Source organism: Semicossyphus pulcher, unplaced genomic scaffold (genome assembly GCF_022749685.1).
Source record: "Semicossyphus pulcher isolate SPU_LCO1_2020_fin unplaced genomic scaffold, fSemPul1.0.p SCAF_8, whole genome shotgun sequence".
Classification (NCBI taxonomy): Eukaryota; Metazoa; Chordata; class Actinopteri; order Labriformes; family Labridae; genus Semicossyphus; species Semicossyphus pulcher.
Genome location: NW_027211759.1, coordinates 24,506,222 through 24,531,636, shown reverse-complemented (window position 1 = coordinate 24,531,636; position 25,415 = coordinate 24,506,222). Strand labels below are relative to the sequence as shown.

The 25,415-nt window shown below is 39.9% G+C and overlaps 2 protein-coding genes across 2 annotated transcripts; one reads left to right on the top strand and one right to left on the bottom strand.

The window, feature by feature from the left end:
• Positions 1-208: 208 nt before the first annotated feature.
• Positions 209-10,026, bottom strand: LOC138613125 (gamma-aminobutyric acid receptor-associated protein-like 2). Its single transcript, XM_069686723.1, has 4 exons — positions 9,942-10,026; positions 8,579-8,634; positions 5,479-5,651; positions 209-2,803 (listed from the first exon to the last, which is right to left on the bottom strand). The coding sequence occupies exons 1-4, from the start codon at positions 9,973-9,975 to the stop codon at positions 2,689-2,691; spliced, it is 378 nt and encodes a 125-aa protein (XP_069542824.1). The 5' UTR covers positions 9,976-10,026; the 3' UTR covers positions 209-2,688.
• A 2,260-nt stretch (positions 10,027-12,286) lies between these two features.
• Positions 12,287-22,951, top strand: tmem231 (transmembrane protein 231). The gene is made up of 7 exons (XM_069686913.1): positions 12,287-12,740; positions 12,892-13,058; positions 13,266-13,394; positions 14,302-14,445; positions 15,393-15,474; positions 20,928-21,033; positions 22,289-22,951. Exons 1-7 carry the CDS (start codon positions 12,602-12,604, stop codon positions 22,449-22,451), a joined length of 930 nt encoding a protein of 309 aa, XP_069543014.1. The 5' UTR covers positions 12,287-12,601; the 3' UTR covers positions 22,452-22,951.
• The last annotated feature ends 2,464 nt before the right edge of the window (positions 22,952-25,415 follow it).

Below are 25,415 nucleotides of genomic sequence, written 5' to 3'. Positions count from 1 at the left end.
ATGTCCTGCAGAACAACTAGAGAAAAGCCTAAGGTATAGATGAAAAGCTCCTATTAACACAGTCAAATAATTTCAGTAGTCAGAGGCTGGGAGCATGATCCACTTCTTTGAGATACAGATGTACTCTAACATATCATGAGCTTCAAGCTATTCACATGAGCATAACTAGTGAGAACATATCTACACTGTGCATATACAGTATCTTAATATCTAAGTGCACTAACTGATTATATTACTTTTTAATGCCAAGACAGAAACAACTTTTGATTCATTTTCAAATTCAGTTTTATTGGTCAGGTCTTCCAGCTACCTTACCTTTTTCAAATATCTAAAATTCCTTTAAGATATATTTGACAATCATACAATACAGATGACATAAAACAATACTGAATATGATAGCATTCCATCAATATATTACACTTTTACATACCATGGTTAAAAGCCAGAATCAGCTTTGTGGTGCACACATATGAGTACTTTAATCGATCAAGTAAAGGGTGGAGATACACAGGATGTTCATCTGATTCAGCACCAAAAACTACAGCTACAGGTCAGCTTCAGTCATCTCAGTGAGCAAATCACAAGTGGTACTAAGAGTATAACTCTGAAAACCTGTGGAGCCAAAAGCCTGAGCAACACTTGACTTCAAGTATTTGAGAAGTGCTCATTTTATTAATATTATATATGTGTGTAATCATTAACAAGTGTGAAAGCACGCTCTGTGATTTTATTCACCAATATTTCCGCTTCAAACGTTTAATTTTTTAATCATTAAAATGTGAACAAGATAGAGGGACCGGGTCAGATACAGTGCATCTCTTTCTATTTGTTGACTCACTTATTCAAGGAACACAAGGAAAAAAAACACCTCATAATAATGTTTCTGATGTTATCATGCACCTGACCGTACCATGCTGATGGTTCACAGTGAGTTAGTGTTTTTTCCTTCCGCATGAAAACGCCTTGAGGGGAGATAGCACTTGTTTCTGTTTGTGATACATTTAATAAGGAAAAGTCCTTTTTTAGTTCATCTGTTGCACGTCTGTCCTGAGAGAGAGACTTCCCCTTTATTTCTCTAAATGAGGTTTCTGATGTCAAAACTGATGTGAGGCTTTCTGGCTGAATTGAGATCTTTAAATAGTAGCTTCAATAAAATCTTCAGGGGAACAGGTTAAGTGCAACACTCAAGAACTTTTGGACAGAATGTTACAGATCAATATAATCTCTCAGGAACTGTTAACTGTGCAATTGGTTGTATTTTTCAGGTTATTGCCCTGTGATAACAGAAAACAAATCACATTAAACTACAAGTAAAGCGTTGGTGTCTTTAGCGGTTCACTGAGGTTCATGACTTGCTTTTTGAGTCATGTGTCATCTTTTTAGCCAAAATAATGTGCAAATACATAATAGCCTGGGAAGCACTCAGTGTCAGGCGAAGGACTGGTGCTAGTCCCTGGACTCACTTTAAAATGGCTGCCTGCTAAGCAGCTTACAGCACAGCCACCATCATTCACTGTCTCAGTTCACCGTATTCACACGGCAGCTGTTTCCTGTAGAGTCGCGCTCACGTTGGCAGATTTTTATGTTGTACTGCTTTGCTATATTTGAAAATCTGGGAGGGACATCAGGACATATTTCATGATGAAATTATGCCATAACACATAGAATTTCATAACCCGCCACTGTAAGACGACAGCTAACAACATCAGTTTACAAATCGCTGGCTAACATTAGCGTTAGCTTAGAATTCTTATGTCTATGAAGCAGTAAATTACCTAAGAAGTGGCTGAATGCTAACATTAGCGGTTTTCATACTGTAACTTATAGGCATCAATTTTTTTTTAACTCTGCACGCTGCTTGCTATCCTTCTTTAAGCAGTAAATTGATAAGGATTTATCCAAATCCCATGATTAACACACCCAGAACACAGCGGTACAACATTATCCTTTAAAAACAGCTTTTAGCTTCCCACCCTGCGCATGACGTCAAAGGAAAATGGCCGACGTGTGAATACTTGAAATAGCATGAGCTGTCTTCTTTTACATGCTTCATTCTCATAGCCTATCGTAGCACATAGAGTGTACCTGTGGAATTAAAGTTACACACTAAAGTTGTTATACATGATAGGATGACACCTACAAATACATCCATAACGTGGGTAATGAATCTATTCACATGATTATAGGATTTCTTCCTCCTCACTTTTCAGCTGAACACAAATATCTGTGAGGACGAGCCGGACTGAAAGGAAATGTAGCATGACTGTGTGATGATTGGCTTGTGTTTCTCAGCATAAGAATGATATCTGACGTGGCTATAATGTGTGGTGATTGTTATTCTTATTTAACGGCAGTGTTCAAGATAATTCTCTCCACAACTGACCTTTAAACAGCAATCAAGACAAAAAGACCAATCATTAAAGTCAAGCGTTTCTTGAGACTAATGATCATCTGAGCCTGTCAAAAATAAAAGTTTTTTTATTGTTGCATTTTGTTGTAGTTAATTGTCACCATAAACGTGAACGGTTTAGTATCAAAAACTGACCATAAATATCTGTGCCAAGTGCATGGGTGCATTACTTGTAACACATGTAAAGGCCAACGTCTGAAATATTGTGCACCAGTATATATGGGGTTCTACTGTGTCAGTGTATGTGTGTGTGTATGTGTGTAGTACTCAGTGAAGCATTAACCCCTTGTTGTATAAAAGGCCTTGTAACCAAACGTGTTTTCTCCGCTGTAGGCCACGTACAGGAAGCCATCCTCGTCCTTCTCCTTGTCGTACAGCTGGCCCATAGTCAAGCTGCAACACACAGCAAAAAGCAGTCTTATTAGATTGCACACAACAGGAAGTACTATTGATTATATTTAAATAAACTCAATTCAAGAAATGCGGCAGATGCAAAAGCACGAGGCCAAAACACAGACGTACAAAAGGCCAAGTAAACAGAAAATAAGTCTTTTGTAGTCACTTTCAGACAGCCTGCTCAACGTAGGGATGTTGCACCTTTATTCCACCTTGATGTTTTGTATAAAAGAGACAAAGATGGAAGAGAGAGGGTAATGCTGTTTCACCTTTTAGCTGGCAGAGGCACTTAAAGAGCTTAGTCATGGTGTGTAAACAGTAGCACTGGATGAACAGGACAGGCCCTTGATGTTTCGAGGATGTTTTATGTTTGGGACCTACCAGCAGTTAGCAGCTTACTTAAAGATATAATCTCTTGCTAAGAAAGCTCCGAGATTGGTCACAGGCTACTTGATTTTTCTTCTTCAGTCAGCAGACACTGCAGACAGTTCAGGTGGACGGTGGTCTATGAGCCTTCAGGTCGCTCCAGAGGAACCTCAGCAAGGGCTTGTCTCTGTCCAAAAGGCTAACCTGATGAAATATGTCTTTGATTTCTCAACCCACCATGACTAGATTCTTTCAAAGTGCAGGAGGACTCAAAAGGGTAAAGGTCCAAGGCCATGACAGGGAGGATACCAATGCATTCCACTGACCTCTACAGACGAGTTCTCAACCTCCAACAGGCTGACTGGGTACTTGTTTTGACTGGATCTTGTCACTAATATCTCAGAGAGCAGCATATCCAACTGTCAAATCCATCCAATTTTACTACACAGCTCAGCAGAGGGATGAGGAAACAACAGTGACCAAGCCCTGTCTGGTCTGAAGATGTTGCTTCATGTGTTTCGCAGGACCTTGGAGTGTCCAGACACGTTAGTCTTGACCGCGCAGGGCCACAAGGAGGGCTCAGGTGGAATGGCTCGATCTATAGTGCATGGTCTCAACAATACACCTACTCTCAACTCATTTTATAAGACCAGCACGCTCACTGGTGCACATGGGCACACGTATATTTGCTACTTACAAAACGTAATTTGCACTTGGCATAAAAATAACAACTGAGTAGGTCTTAACTAGCAATGAAAGTTGGGTTACACAGACTTAAGATAGTGTGCTAGGTGTAAGCAAGTTTCCATAAGAGAAGCACAATACAATAAAACGCTCTGGGAAGCAGGTCAGATTCTTTAGATAAACTGTATCAATCACCTCAGCAGGTCAGGAGCTATGTGCTTAAACACAAAATTGTGTTTTCTTATCTGTGTAAATTGAGAGCTCAGGTGTGGCTTCATCCTCTTTCACAGGGTGATTGATTACTTACACCATATTATGGCTTACATTACTGCTCTGTAGTAACACTAATAGACAGTTAAGCACACTGATGGACAGATAAGCACATATAGTATACACATTAATGGGAGAGACTTAAGCTCTCACTGCAAGCCACCACCAAGCAGTAATAGCTACAACGTAATCCTTGGAGGCAAATTCGCCCGGACCAAAGTAGATGAACTAAAAATATTTTTACTAACTGACAAAATGCCTAATTTAAGTGTCTCCCAACATTTCGGAAAGGATACCTACAAAGGTAGAACTTTTTTGTTAAGGTAAAATACTTTTTAACAGCCGTTAGATTGCTTTCTTCAAAGCTACCAAACTCCATGTACAAAAACAGTAATTTTACTTTGCACAACAAGGGAGTTGCTGGTTTACTGCTGTCTTGATTGGTAGGTTTGTTTGCGTTATTTTGTGACTTTGGTATTTTAAATGGTTAGTTCTGATCCAACATGATATTTGTGACAAACAAATACACTTAACGATCAACACAGGGGTTGACCAGGATTTCCTGTGTTCTCTGAAGTAAAATGGCTGATTTTCATTGGAGAATGGTGGCTTTGGAGAGAGTGATGAAGCTGCTGTGCCTCAAAAAGTGGTGAGTCTTTTTAAAAAAAAAAGACCTTTCATGCCTTTATTGAGAGAGGACAGTGGATAGTGTTGGAAACTGGGGATGAAATGCGGCAAAGGGCCAATAGCAGTAGTTGAATCCGGGGCCGCCGCATCGAGGACTGCAGCCTCTGTACATGTCCACCGATTTAACCACTGAGCTAAACCGCCGCCCAGTCTTGGTCTTTTACAAACAGTTTGATCACTTTAAGGATGTGTGAGCGGCTCTGGTGTTTTGACCACGACGATTATCTTGCAGCTACATGCCAGTCCATTTCATTACAGCTGTGATGCAACTGCCGGCTGAAGCAATCTACTGGAGCAATACCAGAACAGTTTGAACCCATTAATCATTCAGAGCTCAAAACATGTAGAAATGGGGCCACGGTTAAAAAAAATACTTCCCTTTATACAAACGTATACAAACCTTTTTTTCTGCCCTGTGCTAAAAGTGCTACACAGCAGTTTATCATCAATAAATCATTTTAACATTGATTCTGAGAGCTGAACGTAATTACCGTAAACAAATACGACCATCAGCAAAAAGCTGCACAGCCTCTCACAGCCTCCCGCTGCACTTTGCACTGTAGTCAACGTGGGAGGAATTCTCTTGAAATGATAAATGAAGACTACACAGTCTTACTCCAGCTTACTCCCAGTGTTACAAATGCAGAACATAGTGCTGCTCTCACCTGGATTGGGGGACGGTTTTGTCGACGAAGAGGAAAATGGCTTTCTCTGAAGGCAGCTGGATGCGTTTCCTGATGATCCACATGAACTGGGCCACTGTGATGTCAGAGGGCACCAGGTACTTCCTCTTATCAATGTCCACTATCTGAGAGCCAGAAACCTTCTCCACTATCACCTGGAGCACATACATGAGCAGAGAAATAGGTTTTAAACATTGTATGGTAAGGCATGGGTTCGTATCCACAGTTTTGTTAATGGTAGTCTTAGGATTTCACACTCACTTGACAACTGGAGGTACATTTACTCTTCTTTTAGATTTAAGTTTTCAAGTTTTAAGAGCGATACTAGCTGCTAATGCTTCACAATGCTCACCAGTTAGTGGCTAACTTTATCTTTCTTCTTTGGTGTTGGGTTGGTAGCATACAGTGGGTTTGTAAGCATGTTTCTGCCACAAACAGCTGGCTCTGTGTCAGAAACACAGAGCTGATAAGAGCACTGGGACTTAATCAGAACTGTTACCAAAACCATAAACTGGGAGAAACCAAACAGTTTCATGTTTCATTCAATTCCCACTCTTGCCAGGGTTACCAACTGTTATTCAGTTCACATTGTTTCACTTAGGAGAAATGTCAATTGGAACATTTAATAAGTTTTCTGTTTATCGCAATATTTGACTCCATTGTCAGTTAACTTCAATTCAATTTTATCAATATAAGACACAGAAGTACTCTGCTCTAATGTCATCTTGTCTTATGAACATTGACCTGGATCCAATGGCAGCTTCTGCTATAGTCCTAAACTACTAGTCAAAGGTTTGGACACACTTTCCCATTCACTTGTATGAGAAAATGTCTCCAAACTTTTGTCATCATACGATTTTAGAAACAGTCCAATCTTTTTTAACTTTGAGCACAAAATGAAGTTATTACTCAATAGTTTGAAACGTGTGCCTCAGAAAACAGTGGATTGCTCTTTCAGTGAGGGAAACAGCAGACATTTGGGTTTATTCTCTGTGGGTTCATCACTACGACCCCTTTCACATTACCATTAGTCATTTGATCCACTGCACGGTTCTACCTCACTCTTGTTTATGACCCCCTTCAGAGTGAACCCATTGTCTTATATAACTTACAATGCACTTAGCCTAAACAATAACAGGAACTTGATTTGCGTTTACTGTCTCTGTGTCCTGTTCCTCCTCACAGGCTTCCCATTAAACAGGTGCAGAATGCAGGAACTAGTTAAAAGGGATTGAGTTCACCAGGCTTTATCATCCCCACAAAAGGTTTTAGGTAGCATTACCTAGAAGCGGGCCCTTTAACACCTTGTGTTGTCTGCAATATCCCTCTGTATGCACTCTGACCTGAGGTGTCAGCCTTCACCAGTGCTGTTATTTAATCTTCCTGATGGCGTGGCAAAGGTTACCTCAAAGGTTTCTCAGAGGTGTTTGAGTGTGGTGTTGTATTGTTTGATTACAGTGTAGCAAGAAAATCATATTCAGCAGTAAGGGACTGTGAGAACACGAAGGCCAATAATTTGGATTAAAGGTATAATCTAAAACTTTTTCATTTATATAAATGTCTGTTAAGTCATTATCTATCACTGAATGAGGTAAAACAGTGGTGACTGAGCCTGTGGCTCACCGATGAAAGCCTTTACATTTGCATTATATAGTATTATTACAGACTGGGTGTTTGTGGCAACATTCACAGAAAAAATCACAAGCGGCGCCCAGTTAGTGACATGTTTTCCATCACCCAGCAGTGGTTGGTCTGCCAATGAGGGTAGGCGGAGCTAAGTGGCTGCACTTCCGGTTTCTGTAAGCATTGCAAGGAAACGGTAATCTATTATGGCTGAATGACTACAGATACAACATCAAAAATAAGTGAAAATCCAGATGTCTTAGTTTTGTTTCCTTATTTACATTATGTGCGTATTATTCCTAAAAATAGAAAATTGTTGGATGAACTGTATTTTATATTTCTGCGTTTGAACCAGGTTTAGAGCCACAAATAAATACTTTTGATAAATATTAACTAATAACATGCCATGCCAATATTGGCCTTTTGGTTTAACATGCTAAAATGGTCTTTATCAGAAAGTGATTTAAGGCTAGTTGCTAGAACAATTAAAAGCTAACTTTAGCTAAAATGCTATTTTTTTGTTGTTGTCTAATTATTGTTGAACTTTAAATTACACTAGACCACATTTCTTAGATTTAAAAGGATAAAACTTAATCCTCCCTTTAACCCAAGTTTTATACTAAATGGAGATTCAATTTAAATCTCGCACAAAGACACCAATTTAAAAATGTGATTTAGTATTAACTTTAAAACTACACTTTAGGAGTTTGAACTTTTAAATGGTAGTGTAACAGAAACTGAAATCATCATGTTCCTTGGAGAAAGTTTAGGGAGAGATTCATCACAAATAAGTTTTATGATTCTGCAGAAATGTACTTACTTTTATGTTTATTTATGCAGTATTTATTGCAATTTTTCTTCAACTTGAGTCTAATAGATGCTACATTTTATAAGCTACATATCTTTACTACATAAATCTGTTCTTGTTATTCTGAAAGAAACTTTACCTTACCTTGAAGCTACTTGATTACAAAAACACAGGAAATATTTTGTTTCAAGTTCAGCTGTTTAAATGGAAAAACTATTAAATGGGAACAGTGCTTAAGTGACCGCTACTTTTAGAATGAACCATGGGTGCCCAGTTAAACCTGCTTTGGAACATGTTGTATAAAAACTAGAGATAGTGGCAATGACAGTCAAATTCTAGATAACTAAAGACAGGACATTTTACTAATAGGTCACTTTGCAGTGACGACATGGGATATTCAAAGTTGTTCCATAGACGGTTATAAGGTTAGTGATGGAAATTCATGGAAAACTGAATTATTTGTCACTGCGTCACAGCTGATCCCTTGTTTCTCTATCCTAATCCTAATATTTCTATCCCCATCTTTAATTATTCTCTTCTTTTCTGCCCATTACTATCATCAACCACCAGTCACTTACTCCTTATCGCTCGACTTTCACCTTACTCTACCCATAAACCCCTCCCATTGCTAAAACACCACCTCTTACTCACCGGTACTCTGTCAGGATATTTGTTGCGTATTTTGGCTGACTCCACACATCGGTGCTCTGAGGGAGAGACAGGAAACAAACAGGAAGTCAGAGATTAAAGGGTTGACCTAGGCCTCTTGAGAGCCTCTTGTGCCTTACTGCCAAACACAAGCGAGCCCTGTCCGATACAGTGATCAATGAGCAAGATCAACGACAGCAGAAAGGCCGGCAGTGGCCTGAACAAACAGTGATGCTTTGTAAATGATACATCAAGTCAAATTGGGATTATCTTTGCTAAATTTAGTAGGAATCCTAAACTAATAGTCAATGCTGAACTTAACTTAACATTTTAGTACTTCATTATCAAAGAACAAGAACATCTATTAGCAGCATACTCTATGGGCAGGACCAGATGCAGCCGACAGACACTGAACAGAGACCAGAGAGGGGAGGGTGAGGTGATGGGTGATAAAATCTAGTGGATCCATTTAGCTTCAACACGTCGCAAGCTTTCATTAGCCCAGATAAGAGGCCTACTTTCGGAAACATCTCGACAAGCAGTGTTTCCTTAAAAAGGAGGTTATCTGAAGAGAGGATGAACACAGAGGCTGGATGAAACAGAAAGGTCACTTAAGGGGCTTCAAAACAACCAGCCACAGCTACCTGATTACAGAACGAACTTTACACCAGATTCAATTTGAGATTCTGGTTAATGAATGTTCTCCCAGACACTTTAAAATTGTTTATGTTAGTGGGGAAACGTAACACCTCTGAACAATAATACTAAGTAAACACTTCTCAATTCGGCATCCAAATAGCTCTCACTTACCACTTATTTCGATCAAATATCCAGGTTTTTACTATTTGTTATCTTAATAACTCTCTATACCCTGCAGGGTTATACCAGACCGTAAAGCAATGCAAAAACTTTTCGTATATTTGCCGAATTCACTTCTACACCTGCCTAATTGAGGACACATCTAAAACTTTATTCTACCATGGTTTCTAACAGGGATTTAATATAACAAATGTAAAACTGTCTAAAGCTTAAATGGGATCTGGAGATGACATGTCTCTACGCAAAGACAGACATAATTTACGGGAGAAACCAGCTGACTAATATGATGTATCAGCAAAAGGTGAACCTGATAATGACAGCGGTTATTTAACTTGCAGGAAACACATGTTAGCATGTGTTGCTAGTCATGCAACGTTAGCCGTTATTGATTTACATGATTCATTAGCTGGGGGCTGTAACAAGCATGCTTTTCTGCACCTAATGGGAATGATATGGCAAAAATCGACGCGGACAGAAGAAAACAGAAAGGAGGGTGCATGACATGACAAGAACATCTCTTGTTTCATAACACCCCTAGCCCCTTTACCGAGGGAATGGTCCTCTTTAAACATCCATTTCATCTTTGCTGGATCCCCGCACTGAGGCGTTATGGTACAGTCGACAGGCGGGCTTCTAAATCAGCGGATAATGTCGGTGTAATGTCCAAAATATCCAGACAATAGCGATCAAAACAAAATGTCAACAACGTCTCTCTGCCCAAAGCCTCCAACGGTCCGTCTAGCTGTGGGGTGACGTCACTGTCTGACAGCGGGGTGGTGATCATGCTGCCTTCAGGTGCTCTCGGAAAAAATATCCATCCACAAATCGAGCTTTAATCAGCATTGCAGTCCAGTAATACAGAAAAGGAAACAAAGAGGAAAAAATAGACAGGCTCTATATATTTTGAGAATAAGGTCGAAATGTCGAGAATGAAGTCGAACTTTTCGTAGGCCTACAAGTGTTAGTGGTAAGAAAAATATATAATAGAAGGATGGTTTTGTTTGCTTGTTTTGACTGTAATCTTGAAATGGCAATTAAACCTTATTCCAGTGATATTTCGACTCTTTTCCAAACATTCCACTTTATTACTAAAATAAAAATTATCCATCTCCTCTGATTTGTTTTTCTTTCTCATACTTGGTACTTATACTGAAAGTTCGACTTTGTTCTCGACATTACGACTCTATGCTTGACACTTTTTTATTGAAATGCAAAATAAATAAAAAACATATACAGTGTGAAAAAATGCTGTAAACTAAGAATTTACAAAATGATAAGTGAGCGAACAAAAGAAAAATCAAAATCAAATCAATATTTGGTGTTACCAACTTTAGCTTTCAAACCAGCATCAATTCTTAGAGGTACACTTGCACAAAATCAGGGATTTCATAGGATTATAGTCAGGTGTATGATCAACCAGTTATACCAAACATGTCCTAATGATCATCAATTTCACATGTAGGTTGAAACACAGTCATTAACTGAAACAGAAACAGCTGTGTAGGAGGCTTAAAACTCGGTGAGGAACAGCCAAACTCTGCTACCAAGGTGAGGTTGTGGAAGACAGTTTCATGTCACAGGTCAGACACCATGGCAAGACTGAGCACAGCAATAAGACACAAGGTAGTTATACTGCATCAGTAAGGTCTCTCCCAGACAAAGATTTCAAAGCAGACAATTTCAAGATGTGCTGTTCAAGCTCTTTTGAAGAAGCACAAACAAACGGGCGACGTTGAGGATCGTAGACGCAGTGGTTGGTCAAGGAAACTTGACGTGCAGCAGATGAAAAACACATCAAGCTTATTTCCCTTCGAAATTGGAAGATGTCCAGCAGTGCCATCAGCTCAGAACTGGCAGAAACCAGTGGGACCCAGGTACACCCATCTACTGTCCAGAGAAGTCTTGCCAGAAGTGGTCTTCATAGAAGAGTTGCAGCCAAAAAGCCTCGACGACACAAACAAAAAGATAGGAACTGGGGTGCAGAAAAATGGCAGCAGGTACTCTGGACTGAAGAGTCAAAATTTTAAATCTTTGGCTGTAGCAGAAGGCAGTTTGTTTGCGGAAGGGTTGGAGAGTGATACAATAATGAGTGTCTGCAGGCAACAGTGATGCACGGTAGAGGTTCTTTGCAAGTGTGGGGCTGCATTTCTGCAAATGGAGTTGGAGATTTGGTCAGGATTAATGGTGTCCTCAATGCTGATAAATACAGGCATGCAATACCATCAGGGAGGCATATGATTGGTCCCAAATGTATTCTGCAGCAGGACAACGACCCAAAACATACAGCCAATGTCATTGAGAACTATCTTCAGCATAAAGAAGAACAAGAAGTCCTGGAAGTGATATGGCCCCCACAGAGCCCTGATCTCAACTTCATCAAGTCTGTCTGGGATTACATGAAGAGACAGAAGGATTGAGGAAGCCTACATCCACAGAAGATCTGTGGTTAGTTCTTCAAGATGTTTGGAACAACCTACCAGCCGAGTTCCTTCAAAAACTGTGTGCAATTGTACCTAGAAGAATTGATGCTGTTTTGAAGGCAAAGGGTGGTCACACAAGATATCGATTTTATTTAGATTTCTCTTCCGTTCATTCACTGCATTTTGTTAATTGATAAAAATAAACTATAAACACTTCCATTTTTAAAACCATTCTTATTTGACAGCAATTTTTCCACACCTGCCTAAAACTTTCGCACAGTACTGGATGCTGAATAAATACATTTCAAAACAGCATAGGAAATGGGCTAATAAATTAAGTGAATATTTTGCAGCGGACTTATATCCTTAACTGCTAAGATCTTTCCATTGTCTCAATAGTACATGAATGCAGCATGGATGCTAGCACTGGCAGCCATGGTAACCGTGAGACGCTAAGCTAAGCAGAAACATGGCGATGTGCACGTAGTGCACTAACGTAGCTTGGGGGTTCATGTAAATATCAAGTTAATACGCTACGTTTCGCTTTAAACTCTCGTTTGCTGTAGCTGTAAGATGAAAATAACTTAACGACGGTTTATATGTGTTTGTTAGCTATTTGGTGTCTTTAAACGTGTATTCACAGTAGTCCTCCCGGGTCCATCAAAGCCGTTAGCTAGCATCCATGCTAGCCCTAAAGTCACCTAGCTAACACTAGCATACGGGCCGAAAACAGTGGCTTTCACGAACCCTAAAGTATTATTATTAGATATATTACATCTATTGATCTATGGCGTTCTATGAAGTCTATTCTCATCCGGCTTTGGTTCGGTATAAAACGAGTGTTTGCACGAAAGCCACTCTGTTTCTGGTTATGGTTTTGTGCCTAACCTACATCCCACCTCTTCTGGTAGCTTACAGGAGCCAAGGTAACGGTACACTTCTGTAATGTCAAACAATGTTTCACTAGAAGGATTACTGCTTTAGCTAAATGTGAAACTTAAATAATAAGTAAATATTTCAATGCTTTGTTATACCTGCATTAATGCTGGCTCGCTGTTTAATGCTATGCTGATCTAGGTTTCTGGATGAAAAGAAGCACTTATGAGGAACAACCGGTTGTAAGGTTCCAGTACCAGACCCTGCTGGTGGCAGCCACCAGTGCTCAGGGAGACTATGTCGCCTGGAGCACCTTCCCCCATCTAAACAACATGCTCGGGTCCAACCTCCGAATCCCTGCTGTCTCTGTAAGAGTTGTCTTATGTACACAAATCCCTGCAGCTTGTTGCTTGTGCCTCCATCTGTTTCTCTACAATTTCATAATCATCAAGTTAAATATTGTTGACTCTGTCACTTATAGAATAGCAGATGCAGAGATGACTTAATCTGTTATCAGGCTTGTAAACTTTGAGGTAATTTATGTATTTTTTTCTCTGTGGTTAAACACACTACAGGTGAGAGAGGAGGACCAGAACCAAGATGGAAAGCTCGATCGCCTGATTTTTCAACTGCAGCTTCCTCTAAAACCAGAGGAAAAAGTGTACAGTGTCCAACTGTTGCTCACCTTCAGCTACCAGCTCTTTGTATGTAGGCTGCGGCAGTTATCAGTCTATATACTATCCACTCACAGTGTAAACAAGAGATGCTTCACATGTCTGTGCTAGTATTAAGAAAGCTTTACTCTCTCTAATTGTCATTGTACCTGTACTTTATACTGTATATCTGTGCACAGTATTTGATCAAATAGGCATTTGTTAAATCCGTTATTTTAGTTTTACAATGACTAATACGATGTTACAATATTCATTCTGTTTAAATATAACCAAAAACTGATCTTAAAATCAGTCTTGTGGTTAATTGTTTCCGCCATATTGCTGTGGTAAACAACATTTAAGCCTTACAATTTGTACCATTCTGGTCAAAATCTTGTGTTATAATTCACATGTACGTATTCTTATACACAACTACGTAAGGGACAAATGTGTCTTATTTTCATATTGCCTTGTACCACAGATATATAACACGTTCTTCCAGCTATTGTTTTTTTATGAACAGCCAATAAATCAGTGTGAATTTCATTCATCGATACAGTAAAGTGTGCTGTATTGCATCTTTGGCAATACATTGAGTATAACTGCATGATAATGGTCATATTATTGGTCAGTTTACATTTTTTTTGTAGTGAAGTTTATTTGCACATGTATATAAATAGTCATTCAAATAATAGATATGTACAATTTACATAGAAATTTGTGTTTACAAGTGGAGATCTAAGTCTGTTAGAATTGATAGAAGTTTGTATTGAAAACGACTAAGAGAAGATGGGTCATTCTCAAACATTTCTTTTCAATTAGATACAGCAGCTATTAAACTCAGTGCCTCCATGGTCTTACAGCCTGCCAGCTGCAGTAAGACACCTGAGTTAGTAAGAACAGCCCCAGTCAATGGTCCAACTAATGTAAAACATTACATTTCTTTGTGTTTTCCCAGCGGATGTCTACAGTTGTGATGCAGAGCCTGGCCTATGTGCAGCACTCTTCTTCTGTCCCCGGAGCTAAGCTGTTCATCAGCGGAGATCTGAGGCTGCAGCAGAGGACACCCCTGCCTCACAGAGGACTGTACAACATTTACAATGTGAGAGTACTAACTGTATTTATCTCTGGCCACCTGCTCTCTCTCTCTCTCTCTCTCTCTCTCTCTCTCTCTCTCTCTCTCTCTCTCCTTTCCCTTTCGCACCAGTACAAATTCAGGTAGAAAAATCTTCACCACCCACGTATAAACTTGAGAGATGTTTTGAAAACAACAAAACAATCAACAAAGAAAATTTGTCAAGAGGGAAATACTGTATATGAATAGGGGTTGGTGCATTCTTCTCTTAGACATGGGGCACTAAAAGTATGTTTTGACATGCTAATTTCTTGTGTTTTAAGCTGCTACAGACATTTTGTCTGGGTTTCAGTTTTTGGTTGCATATTGTGCCACTGATATTTTCCCTCTCCAGTGGGCCTGGTTTTCAGAATAGAACCTCAGGATCTCAGGCAATGATAAAATGGAGTACATACAATGGGAGTTACATATAAGAGAGGAGAGAAGAGAGGTACTACAGAGAAAGATGCTAATATTTTTAGCGCACTTCTCTGTAGCCCTCCTCTTCTGTCTCTTCAGTGTTATCCTTCAGCCTCCTATCCTTTGACTTCCAACATCAGACAGTTATACATGATTTGTGTTCCTCTTTTTTACTTCAGGGGTCACTGTTAATTTTGGCCCTTGACTAAAGGTATTTAGTGGTTACTGTCATTTGGTTGTTGGTTCGGGACTAAAGAAAAATATTTTGGTCCAGTTTCTAATAGCCATTTTAATTCTTAATTTAATTCTGTCCAGCTGTCACCAACTATGTTGTGTTCAGTTACTGTGGAAACAGGTCTTGTTCTTGTGTTTTATTAAGTTAGTGGGAAAGGTACTGTTTACTTGTTGACACACAGTGTCCATGTTTTAAGCTCCACTGTAATATGGACTGAGTGAGACACTAACAAAAGATCATCATTTGTAAAAATTCTTCTTTTTTTTTTTTCCATGTCAAGGTGTCGGTGATCGATGGTTCCAGTCCCTTCGCAAGTGCTTATGACCTTGACACCATCATTGGAAGCTACCAAGAGAGAAACTGTATGTTGATAAAGGCTCTTATGTTCTTTTGTGTCTCTTAGTACTACTGAATATCATCAATCAATCAATCAATCAATCAAATTTTATTTGTATAGCGCCAAATCATAACCAGGGTTATCTCGAGACACTTTACAGAAAGAGCAGGTCTAGACCGACTCTTTGTTAAGTTATTTAAAGAGAGGCCCAACATCAATCCACCATGAGTAGCACTTAGCAATTCGGCACATTGGCAAGGAAAAACTTCCTTTTAACAGGCAGAAACCTCGAGTAGAACCAGACTCATGTTGAACAGCCATCTGCCTCGACTGGATGGGCCGAAAAATGGGATAGAAGGAGATGCAGGATAGAGACAGGCAAAGAGAGCAACAACAACATATGTTCTTGTTACCACAACAACATATGTCCTTGTTACATGAACAACAACAGACACATACTTATGGTTACAATGCCAATAATAGTGGTAGACTAGGGTGAAGATTGGCTAAATAAATAAATAAATAAATAAATTAGCGAGAGAAGCAGAGTAATGATAAAGGCTGAGGTAATCGTAATTGTAACAGTTGAAGTCAACAGGTCTACTATTAGCATTAGCAGCAACAATAATGATACTATGGGGAAGGCTGATGTTAGTAGGTGTTGCAGTCGAGCAGGTCCACAGCAGCAGGTGGTCTGCAGCAACGATCCTCAGGAACCTTCAAGACAAGGGAGCACAAGAACTCCCGGGAAGATATGTGGTTAGTAATGTTAATGGGACCAGAAAATACAGAGTTAATGAGCTGCATTAATATGACAGATAGAGATAGAGAGAGAGAGAGAGTCAGAGAGAGAGGAAGAGAGAGAGAGTCAGAGAGAGAGTCAGAGAGTCAGAGAGAGAGGAAGAGAGAGAGAGTCAGAGAGAGAGACAGAGAGTCCGACTGAGAGGAAGAGAGAGAGAGAGAGAGAGAGAGAGAGAGAGAGAGAGAGTCAGAGAGTCAGAGAGAGAGAAGCTTGGTGTGTCAGATCCCCCCGGCAGTCTAAACCTATAGCAGCATAACTATGGGCTAGTCCAAGCCTGAGCCAGCCCTAACTATAAGCTTTATCAAAGAGGAAAGTTTTAAGTCTACTCTTAAAAGAAGAGAGGGTGTCTGCCTCCCGGACCTTGACTGGTAGATTGTTCCAGAGGAGGGGGGCCTGGTAATTGAAGGCTCTACCTCCAACACTACTCTTAGAGACTTTAGGTACCACAAGCAGGCCTGCATCCTGGGAGCGCAATGTTCTAGAGGGGTAATATGGCACTATGAGCTCTTTAAGATATGATGGTGCCTGACCATTAAGAGCTTTGTAAGTAAGAAGAAGGATTTTAAATTCTATTCTATATTTTACAGGAAGCCAGTGCAGAGAGGCTAATACAGGAGAGATGTGCTCTCTCTTCCTAGTTCTTGTCAGCACACGTGCTGCAGCATTTTGTACCAGCTGCAGAGTTTTTAGTGACTTATTAGGGCAGCCTGATAGTAACGAGTTACAATAATCCAACCTGGAAGTAACGAATGCATGGACTAGTTTTTCTGCATCGTTTTGAGACAAGATGTGTCTGATTTTTGCTATGTTGCGAAGATGAAAGAAGGCTGTCCTTGATATTTGTTTTATGTGGGAGATGAAGGACATATCCTGATCAAATAGAACTCCCAGATTCCTAACAGTAGTGCTGGATGCCAGGCTGATGCCATCTAGGGCAGCTATATCATTAGAGAAAGAGTCTCTAAGGTGTTTTGGGCCGAGCACAATAACTTGACTCTGAATTAAGTAGCAGAAAGTTTCTAGTCATCCAGATCTTTATGTCCTTAAGGCATGCTTCTAGTTTAGATAGCTGATTGGTTTCATCTGGCTTCATAGATAAGTATAATTGAGTATCATCTGCATAACAATGAAAATTAATGGAGTGTTTCCTCATGATATTACCCAGAGGAAGCATATATAAGGTAAAAAGAATCGGTCCGAGCACAGAACCTTGTGGAACTCCATGACTAACTTTGGTTTGCATAGAGGACACATCATGAACATTAACAAACTGAGATCGATCTGATAGATAAGATTTAAACCAACTTAGTGCAGATCCTGTAATGCCAATTAAATGTTCTAATCTCTGTAACAGGATGTGATGGTCTATCGTGTCGAAAGCGGCACTAAGATCTAACAGGACGAGTACAGAGAGAAGTCCTCTGTCTGAAGCAGTAAGTAGATCATTTGAAACTCGCACAAGGGCTGTCTCAGTGCTATGGTGGACTCTAAATCCTGACTGAAAGTCCTCAAATAAACTGTTGTTATGAAGAAAGTCACATAATTGATTAGCGACTGCTTTCTCGAGGATCTTTGAGATAAAAGGAAGGTTAGATATAGGTCTATAGTTAGCTAAGGTGCCTGAATCTAGGGTAGGCTTTTTAAGAAGTGGCTTAATTACAGCTAGTTTAAAAGACTGGGGTACATAGCCCGTCGATAAAGACATATTGATCATATCTAGTAAAGAAGTGCTAATTGAGGGAAAGACTTCCTTAAGCAGCTTGGTTGGAATCGGGTCTAAAAGACAGGTTGATGGTTTAGACGAAGATATCAGAGAATTTAGCTCAGGAAGGTCAATTGGAGAAAAACAGTCAAGGTAAACATCAGGTTTTTGAGCAGTTTCCAAAGATACATCTGCACCAGTTAACGGCAGGAGGTTACAAATTTTGTCTCTTATCTTTAGGATTTTGTCATTAAAGAAGCTCATGAAATCATCACTGCTGAGGCCTATAGGAATACTTGGCTCAGTGGAGCTGTGACTCTCTGTCAGCCTGGCTACAGTGCTGAAAAGGTACCTGGGATTGTTTTTATGTTCTTCTATGAGGGAGGAGTAGTAGACACCTCGAGCATGCCGTAGGGCCTTCCTGTATTTATTAAGACTATTTTGCCAGAGTAAACGAGACTCTTCTGTTTTGGCGGATCGCCACATTCTTTCAAATTTACGCGACATTTGCTTCAAGTTACGGGTTTCTGAGTCATACCATGGAGCTAGCCTCTGTCGTTTAATAATCTTCTTTTTTAAGGGGGCAATCGAGTCTAGAGTACTTCTCAGCAAACCTGCAGTACTATCAACAAACTGATCAAGCTGAGAGGGACTAACATTAGCATAAGAGCTTTCTGTAGTAAACAGATGTGGTAAAGAATTAAAAGCAGCTGGAATTGTTTCCTTAAATTTAGCTACAGTCCTTTCAGACAAACATCTTGTGAGTACATTTTTGTTAACTGGAGAGTAGTCGGTTAATAGGACATCGAATGTTACTAAATAGTGATCTGATAAAAGAGGATTTTGTGGGAAGACAATTAAGTTTTCGGTTTCAAGGCCATAAGCTAGAACAAGGTCGAGGGTGTGGTTAAAGCAGTGAGTAGGCTGGTTTACACTTTGAGTGAAACCAATAGAGTCCAAAAGGGACATAAATGCCATGCTAAGACTATCATTATCAACATCTACATGAATATTGAAGTCCCCTACAATAATTATTTTATCTGAACTCAGGACTAAATCTGATAAAAACTCTGAGAATTCAGTTAGAAAATCAGAGTATGCGCCAGGAGGGCGGTATACTATCACAAATAAAACAGGCTGTAAAGTTTTCCAAGCTGGGTGTGAAAAACTCAGAACAAGGCTTTCAAAAGAGCAGAAACTAAGTTTTGGTCTAGGGTTGATTAGAAGACTAGAACTGAAAATAGCTGCCACTCCACCACCTCGACCAGTGTCTCGAGGAGTATGAGTATTAAGATGACTGGGAGGAGTGGATTCATTTAAGCTGACATATTCTTCCAGACACAGCCAAGTCTCAGTTAAAGAGAGTAAATCAATATGATAATCTGATATCAGATCGTTCACTAATAGAGCTTTAGATGACAGGGATCTGATATTTAACAGACCACATTTAATTCTCATATTTTTTGGCATAACTTTGGTTGTTGTTTTAATTTTTATTAAATTTTTTTGATTTACTCCTTTTTTATTTGAGTTTGAATTAACTGTAATAAAATGCCTGGGTTGGGGGGCAGACACAGTCTCTATAACATTAACATTGTGGCTGGGAAACTGCTCACAGGGAAGCTCAGAGGAGTGTGTAGGACTACAGCTCTGCCTCCTGGTCTCAACTCTGGTTTGTCAGGTTTTACGACTAACAAACTTAGCCATATTACGAGACAAAAGAGCTGCACCATCCAAAGTGGGATGAATGCCGTCTCTTCCGATAAGACCAGGCTTTCCCCAGAATGTCTGCCAGTTATCTATGAAGCCCACATTATTTGCTGGGCACCACCTCGACAGCCAGCGGTTGAATGATGACATGCGGCTATACATGTCATCACTCGTCAGATTGGGCAGGGGTCCAGAGAAAACTACGGAGTCCGACATTGTCTTTGCAAATGCACACACCGACTCAACATTAATTTTAGACTTCCGATTGACGTAACCGGGAGTCATTAACGCCGACATGAATTACAATCTTATCAAATTTACGATTATCCTTTGTCAGCAGTTTTAAATTTGACTCGATGTCGCCCGCTCTGGCCCCAGGAATACATTTCACTATGGCCGCTGGCTTCGCTAACTTCACGTTTCTGACTATGGAGCTGCCAATAACCAGAGTTGGTTTCTCAGCGGGTGTGTCGCTGAGCGGGGAAAACTTGTTCGAAACGTGAAGTGGTTGGTGGTGAACCGTGTGCTTCGTCTTGCGGCTATGCTTCCCTCTGAGAGTAACCCAGCCACTGCATCCCGGCTGCTCGGGAGTTGCCGGGGGAGAAGCTACGCTAGGTCGGCCCGCACCGGCTACTGGCCCTGGGGGCTTGCTGCTGATTACAGCAGCTAGCGATGCTTGGTTTTCGAAGGTGCGGAGCCGCGTCTCTAATTCCGTGATCCTCGCCTCCATGGCTCCAAAAATACTACATTTCATACAAGTACCCTTATCCGTAAAGGAGGTCGAGGTAGAGCTAAACATCTGACACACCGAACAGGGCAGATCAGGAGAGCAGGAGGGAGAAGGAGAAGACATTTCAATTGATTAAGCTAGCTGCTAAGCTAACGGCTAAGCGAGTATAAAGTTAAGGGTTTAGCAGATATGACGCTAATGCAACAACGAGAGTGCTTGATGAAAACTAGTGTCTGTTAAAGTACACAGCAGCTGAATAACCACAGTGATGATAACTACAGCAGATTAATCGATTTAGCTCGAGCTCTAGCAGCAGCTACAAACAGCACAGAACAACACAGTAGCAGCGAGAAAACAGGAAATGACGCAATACGCTCACGCTCACGCCGTTGTAATGCTTCAGAAAATACAATAATATACTTTTACAAACTAGACAACTCAAGCTGCACCACTTTCTTTGAGCAGGAGTTACACCCTTGCAGTTTCTAAATGTGACAACTCTCTCGCCTGTCTTTTTGTCCCTCTCTCTCACAGTGACAACAGTGCTGTCCTGTCCCATGCCAGTGTGGACTGTGGGAAGAGCGGCTGGTTCTCCCTTTCAGCTTAATGCTGAGATCCGTTATCCCATGGAGGTCATTAAATATCCTTTTATAAATACAGGAATGGCAGTGTTTGTCAGGGGGAGAATTTGACGATCATTTTAAAGTCTTGTATGACAACACATTTTATTATTACAAATGTTTTACAATATTGTCAGTTGTTATCTGTTAAAGCAGCCTCCTCTTCTGGGTGCCCGCAGGTGGAGTTATAGTTGTTGACAAATACATGAATAGATACTTTAATCTGCGCACACACTTGAGATATTTTAATCACAGACTAAGATTTTAGAAAGACTAGATATCTTGCAGGGTCACTTTTTTCAGACTACAACTAGATTCTTTCTCAAATTATTTCCCACCCTGATCCTTGTGGAAAATTTTAAGAGGGAAAAAGAAGAATGAGTAAAGCTGTAAAGTTGTCTGGATTAGTTTAAGTAGCAAGCAGGCATTTCCTTCCTTTCAACTTCAAACTTTCACCAGTTCACCAAACTTTACCGCCAACGCATTTACACCGTTTCCTTAAAGCAAGCACGTGCCAACTATGACACAGAGACAGCAGCCTTTGTATGTGCAGTGGCTTGCACCTCCCAAGAGTCCCCTCCATGTTTACCATCTACCTTTTTTTGCTGTTTCCTGGTGACGGAGTGAGTGCACAGATAGGTTTATATAGGACAATATTCACATCCATGTTCTCTATTTGCACAAGGCAAGACTAAAACTTTCGATAATATCAAACATGTTTGATTTTATTGGAATTCAAAGACATGTAAAAGACTGGCTTAAAACAGCTCAGACTAAATTTTACGACCACCTTCCACCAAGCAATTAAAGATGACGAGAGCATGAGACAACTCCAGCAAAACTCTCATGATTATATTATAACATTGGTATATTGTATTCTTATTATTATTGTATCATATGGTAACATTGACAAAAGTAAATTATCGTAAAGAATAGAGGTTGACCCATCTGTGACTTTTACATCTATCTACCCTGTTTCCAGGATTTTGCAATATTATATTGTCATCATCCATACCCAGTGGTATTACGGGTATGTGTGTTTATTAATGATAAAAAAAAGCGTTAGGGGACAGAGCAGGAATGTCAAAACTTTCCAATTTTAGTATATTTTCCAAAAGACAATAAAAAGGGAAGTGTAGCATTTGAGCCACCACACATACATTTTGCCATCTTAACATTTCCATTTAAACAAATTGCACTACATCTAAATACTGTGCTGTTTTTGCTTTCTCTGAAGTTTTCTTCTTCATTTCTACCTTAACCATCTCCGTCCACCTATCGTCCTGGATTCTGGGAAACCATCAAATTTGCCTGGATTCAATACGTCAGTGTCCTCCTCATCTTTCTCTGGGTCTTTGAGCGCATTCAGAGATTTGTTTTCCAGAACCAGGTTCTAACCACTGTACCCATACCAGTGGGAAAACCTCACCTGTCATGATGCAGTGGTAGTGCTGTCTGATGCTTTTGAGCCTTCGAAGCAGACAGCTAGAGTTTTAGGGAATAGCTATTAGGTCAGATTAAGTCAGACATTAAAAGTTGTCTCTGGTGGATACTGGAAAGAGTTGTAACCCACATACAATGAGCAGTTAGTCCACAAAGTTGGACAATTTAAAGTGTATTGCTCGTCCTCCTAACTACTTCAGCAGTGAAACTCTAGGGAGCTTGCTTCATTACCTTACGACACAAATGTCATACAAACATGCAGAAGGACACACAAGGAAGGTCAGTTATTATTTAACCCTTTCCTGGACATGTTTCTACACAGACCTTCCTCTGCAGGGATTCTTCCCCAGTTAAATGCATCTTTTCCCTGCCTGTTTAAGCAATGGGAGTTTATAGTAACTATATATAAATATTCTATATTTTTACTATTTGTATATTTATGACAGTTTGAGACAGTAATAAAAAAAAGCTTTTTCAATTTTGTATTGTACATAGTATTAGACAATAGATAATAAACCTTTTTTTTTTACATTTTAATGTTTCTTCTTGATGCTTTCATTGACTTCATGTTTTACTGTCAACTAAAAAGATTTTTTTGAGAGGAACAGAAGTGAAACTTCTCTTTTATAATGTAAATAATTAAATACAGAATAATATTTGGAAGGAGGGTCAGACCACGAAATTAGCTTTCAATAGCATTCTCCTGTTCTCGGTCATTAATCCCATTAACTTGGTTAATATGTGACTGAATCATTTCCAACTATACCACACACCCCAGACCGTCAGTGCAATGCAACTGAATATAGAACCTGACTAATCTTTGATGAAACATTGAGAAGCTGCTCTGTGCTGACTTATATACAGGACTTAGGTTATGAGGCTGACCATAAACATCTTATTATCTTCTATAACCTGCTGTCTTTATATTTAAGGATTTATGAAAGAAATGTGCTTTGCATAGTGGGAGGACACAGTACTTCACAGGCCAGTGTTATGCTTTTCATATTCCCTCTGACTCACTGCCCCAGGAGATGTTTGTTTACAAAAAAACATGTCCATGGTTAGTTTGCCATCTGTTCGTGTGTGTGTGTGTGTAGTTCTGGACCAGTACCACTGTATTAGATCATTTAGGCCTCTCAGTCCACCAGCTTGGGTTGGGTTGGGCAGTTTAGTAAGAACTACACCCTATTGCTTTACTCAGTCCTTAAATCATCAGCTCATAAAACGATCTCATTTAAGTAATTTTGTAACCACCCTGACTGTACATGTCATGACACAGTGGAGTGCAGAAACAGACCGCTGTTGTGCTATAGGGGTGTTTACAACACAGACATGCTAAAAGGACAGGAAAACATTATTTTTAGTTATCATAAATCAGAATTATATAGTCTTAATATTTGAAAACATAAAACACAGTGCTGTCTTTTCCTTTAGCAGAGGCTTGTGTACAACATAAACAGCTAATATACAGTCTGTGGTAGTATTATTGGTGAATATTGTTCACCTCCCCGGTAGCGTGGTGGTGTAATGTGCTTTCTAGCAGTAAATACAAACAAGACTAAGGCAGTAAAATGCCAGTCTTGCTTTGATGAAGCTACATTGTAGTGGAGGCCTCAGGTATGTTGTGATTGGTCATGCTCACTATTTTAGTTTGTTGTGTTAGCATGCTAACAATGGCAAACATACTTTCAATGACAATGCCAATATGCTGATGCTAAGCAGATTTTCATGTGAACATGGTCGTATCTAAGTGAGCATGACATGATAGTATGGGGTTGTCTTCTACGCCTAGATCAGCTTTTTCACTGCAGTTCTCAGCTGTATCATCAACCTTTTAATCAGGTTAGCAAGAATGAATCCGGCTGTTTGTGGAACTGAAACAGTGTATTGTGGAAGGCTCACAGAATAGGGGATAAACTCAAGCCCCTTATACACTGCTAGTTCAAGGCGGGATTATTATGCCTCTGTTACTTTTTGTCTTCTATGTAAAACGCACGGAGGCAGAATGGTGGAGCAAAATCATTCCGCCTCTGAGCCGGTATTGGAGATAGTAACATAGACACACAAAAACAGAACAAAAACACACCATGGGGCGGCTTTACACCAGCTTTAGTGGGCACAAGCCATGGGCCTTAGTTAATGTCAAACCCTGCAATCCAATCAGTAGTTTACAGTATCATTCACCCATCATGATATATGTACAAAAATTTGTTAGCAATCAGTCCAGTTGCTGATAGCTCTTTTTAAGTCTAGACCGACCAACTAACATGGCCGTCAAGATTAGTCATACTCAAACTAGGTGGTTGAGTCTCATAAGAGTATCAGTATCTTACACAGTGGAAGACAAGGAAACAACCCTTTAACCAGTTTGTTAGAATCAATAAAAGTACCACGGCTGTGACTGACTGTTGTTTGAATGACAGAGCATTGTTTTCTTCTTTTACACCCATTGTGACTGTTTGAAACCGATTCCACATGAGTGCTCTGGGGTGAAGTCCCCCCCTTGCCCCCTCTTCTCCTCTGTCTGTGTTGAGCAGGCATTTACTGGTGACCAAAGAACTGTGATTTGGCCACACAGAGCCGATGGAAAAGGATATGAGTCTCTCATACAGGAACCAGGTGCATCCTTCTTTATCCCAGTGTTTTTATTTTTCTCTGGATGAAACTTTAATAAGCAAGGCCCAGGAGAGCCAAACCTTGGTCTCTACTTAATTCCTACAAGTGTATATATGGTAATGTTATATATGGTAATATCTTTTTTAACCCCAGCCTTAAACCTGCAATTGTTAGACACGCTGTTAAAAAGCATTCTCAAAGCCAGTTTGATTGTTCCACCAACATCAGCAGAATACGCTCGCTGTCAATGCATGTCAAAGATGCAAAAAAGGAGGTAAGCCATTCATTGATTCAGAACAATAAGCCTAATTTTAAATAAGTTAAAGAAGGAGAAACAAGTTCA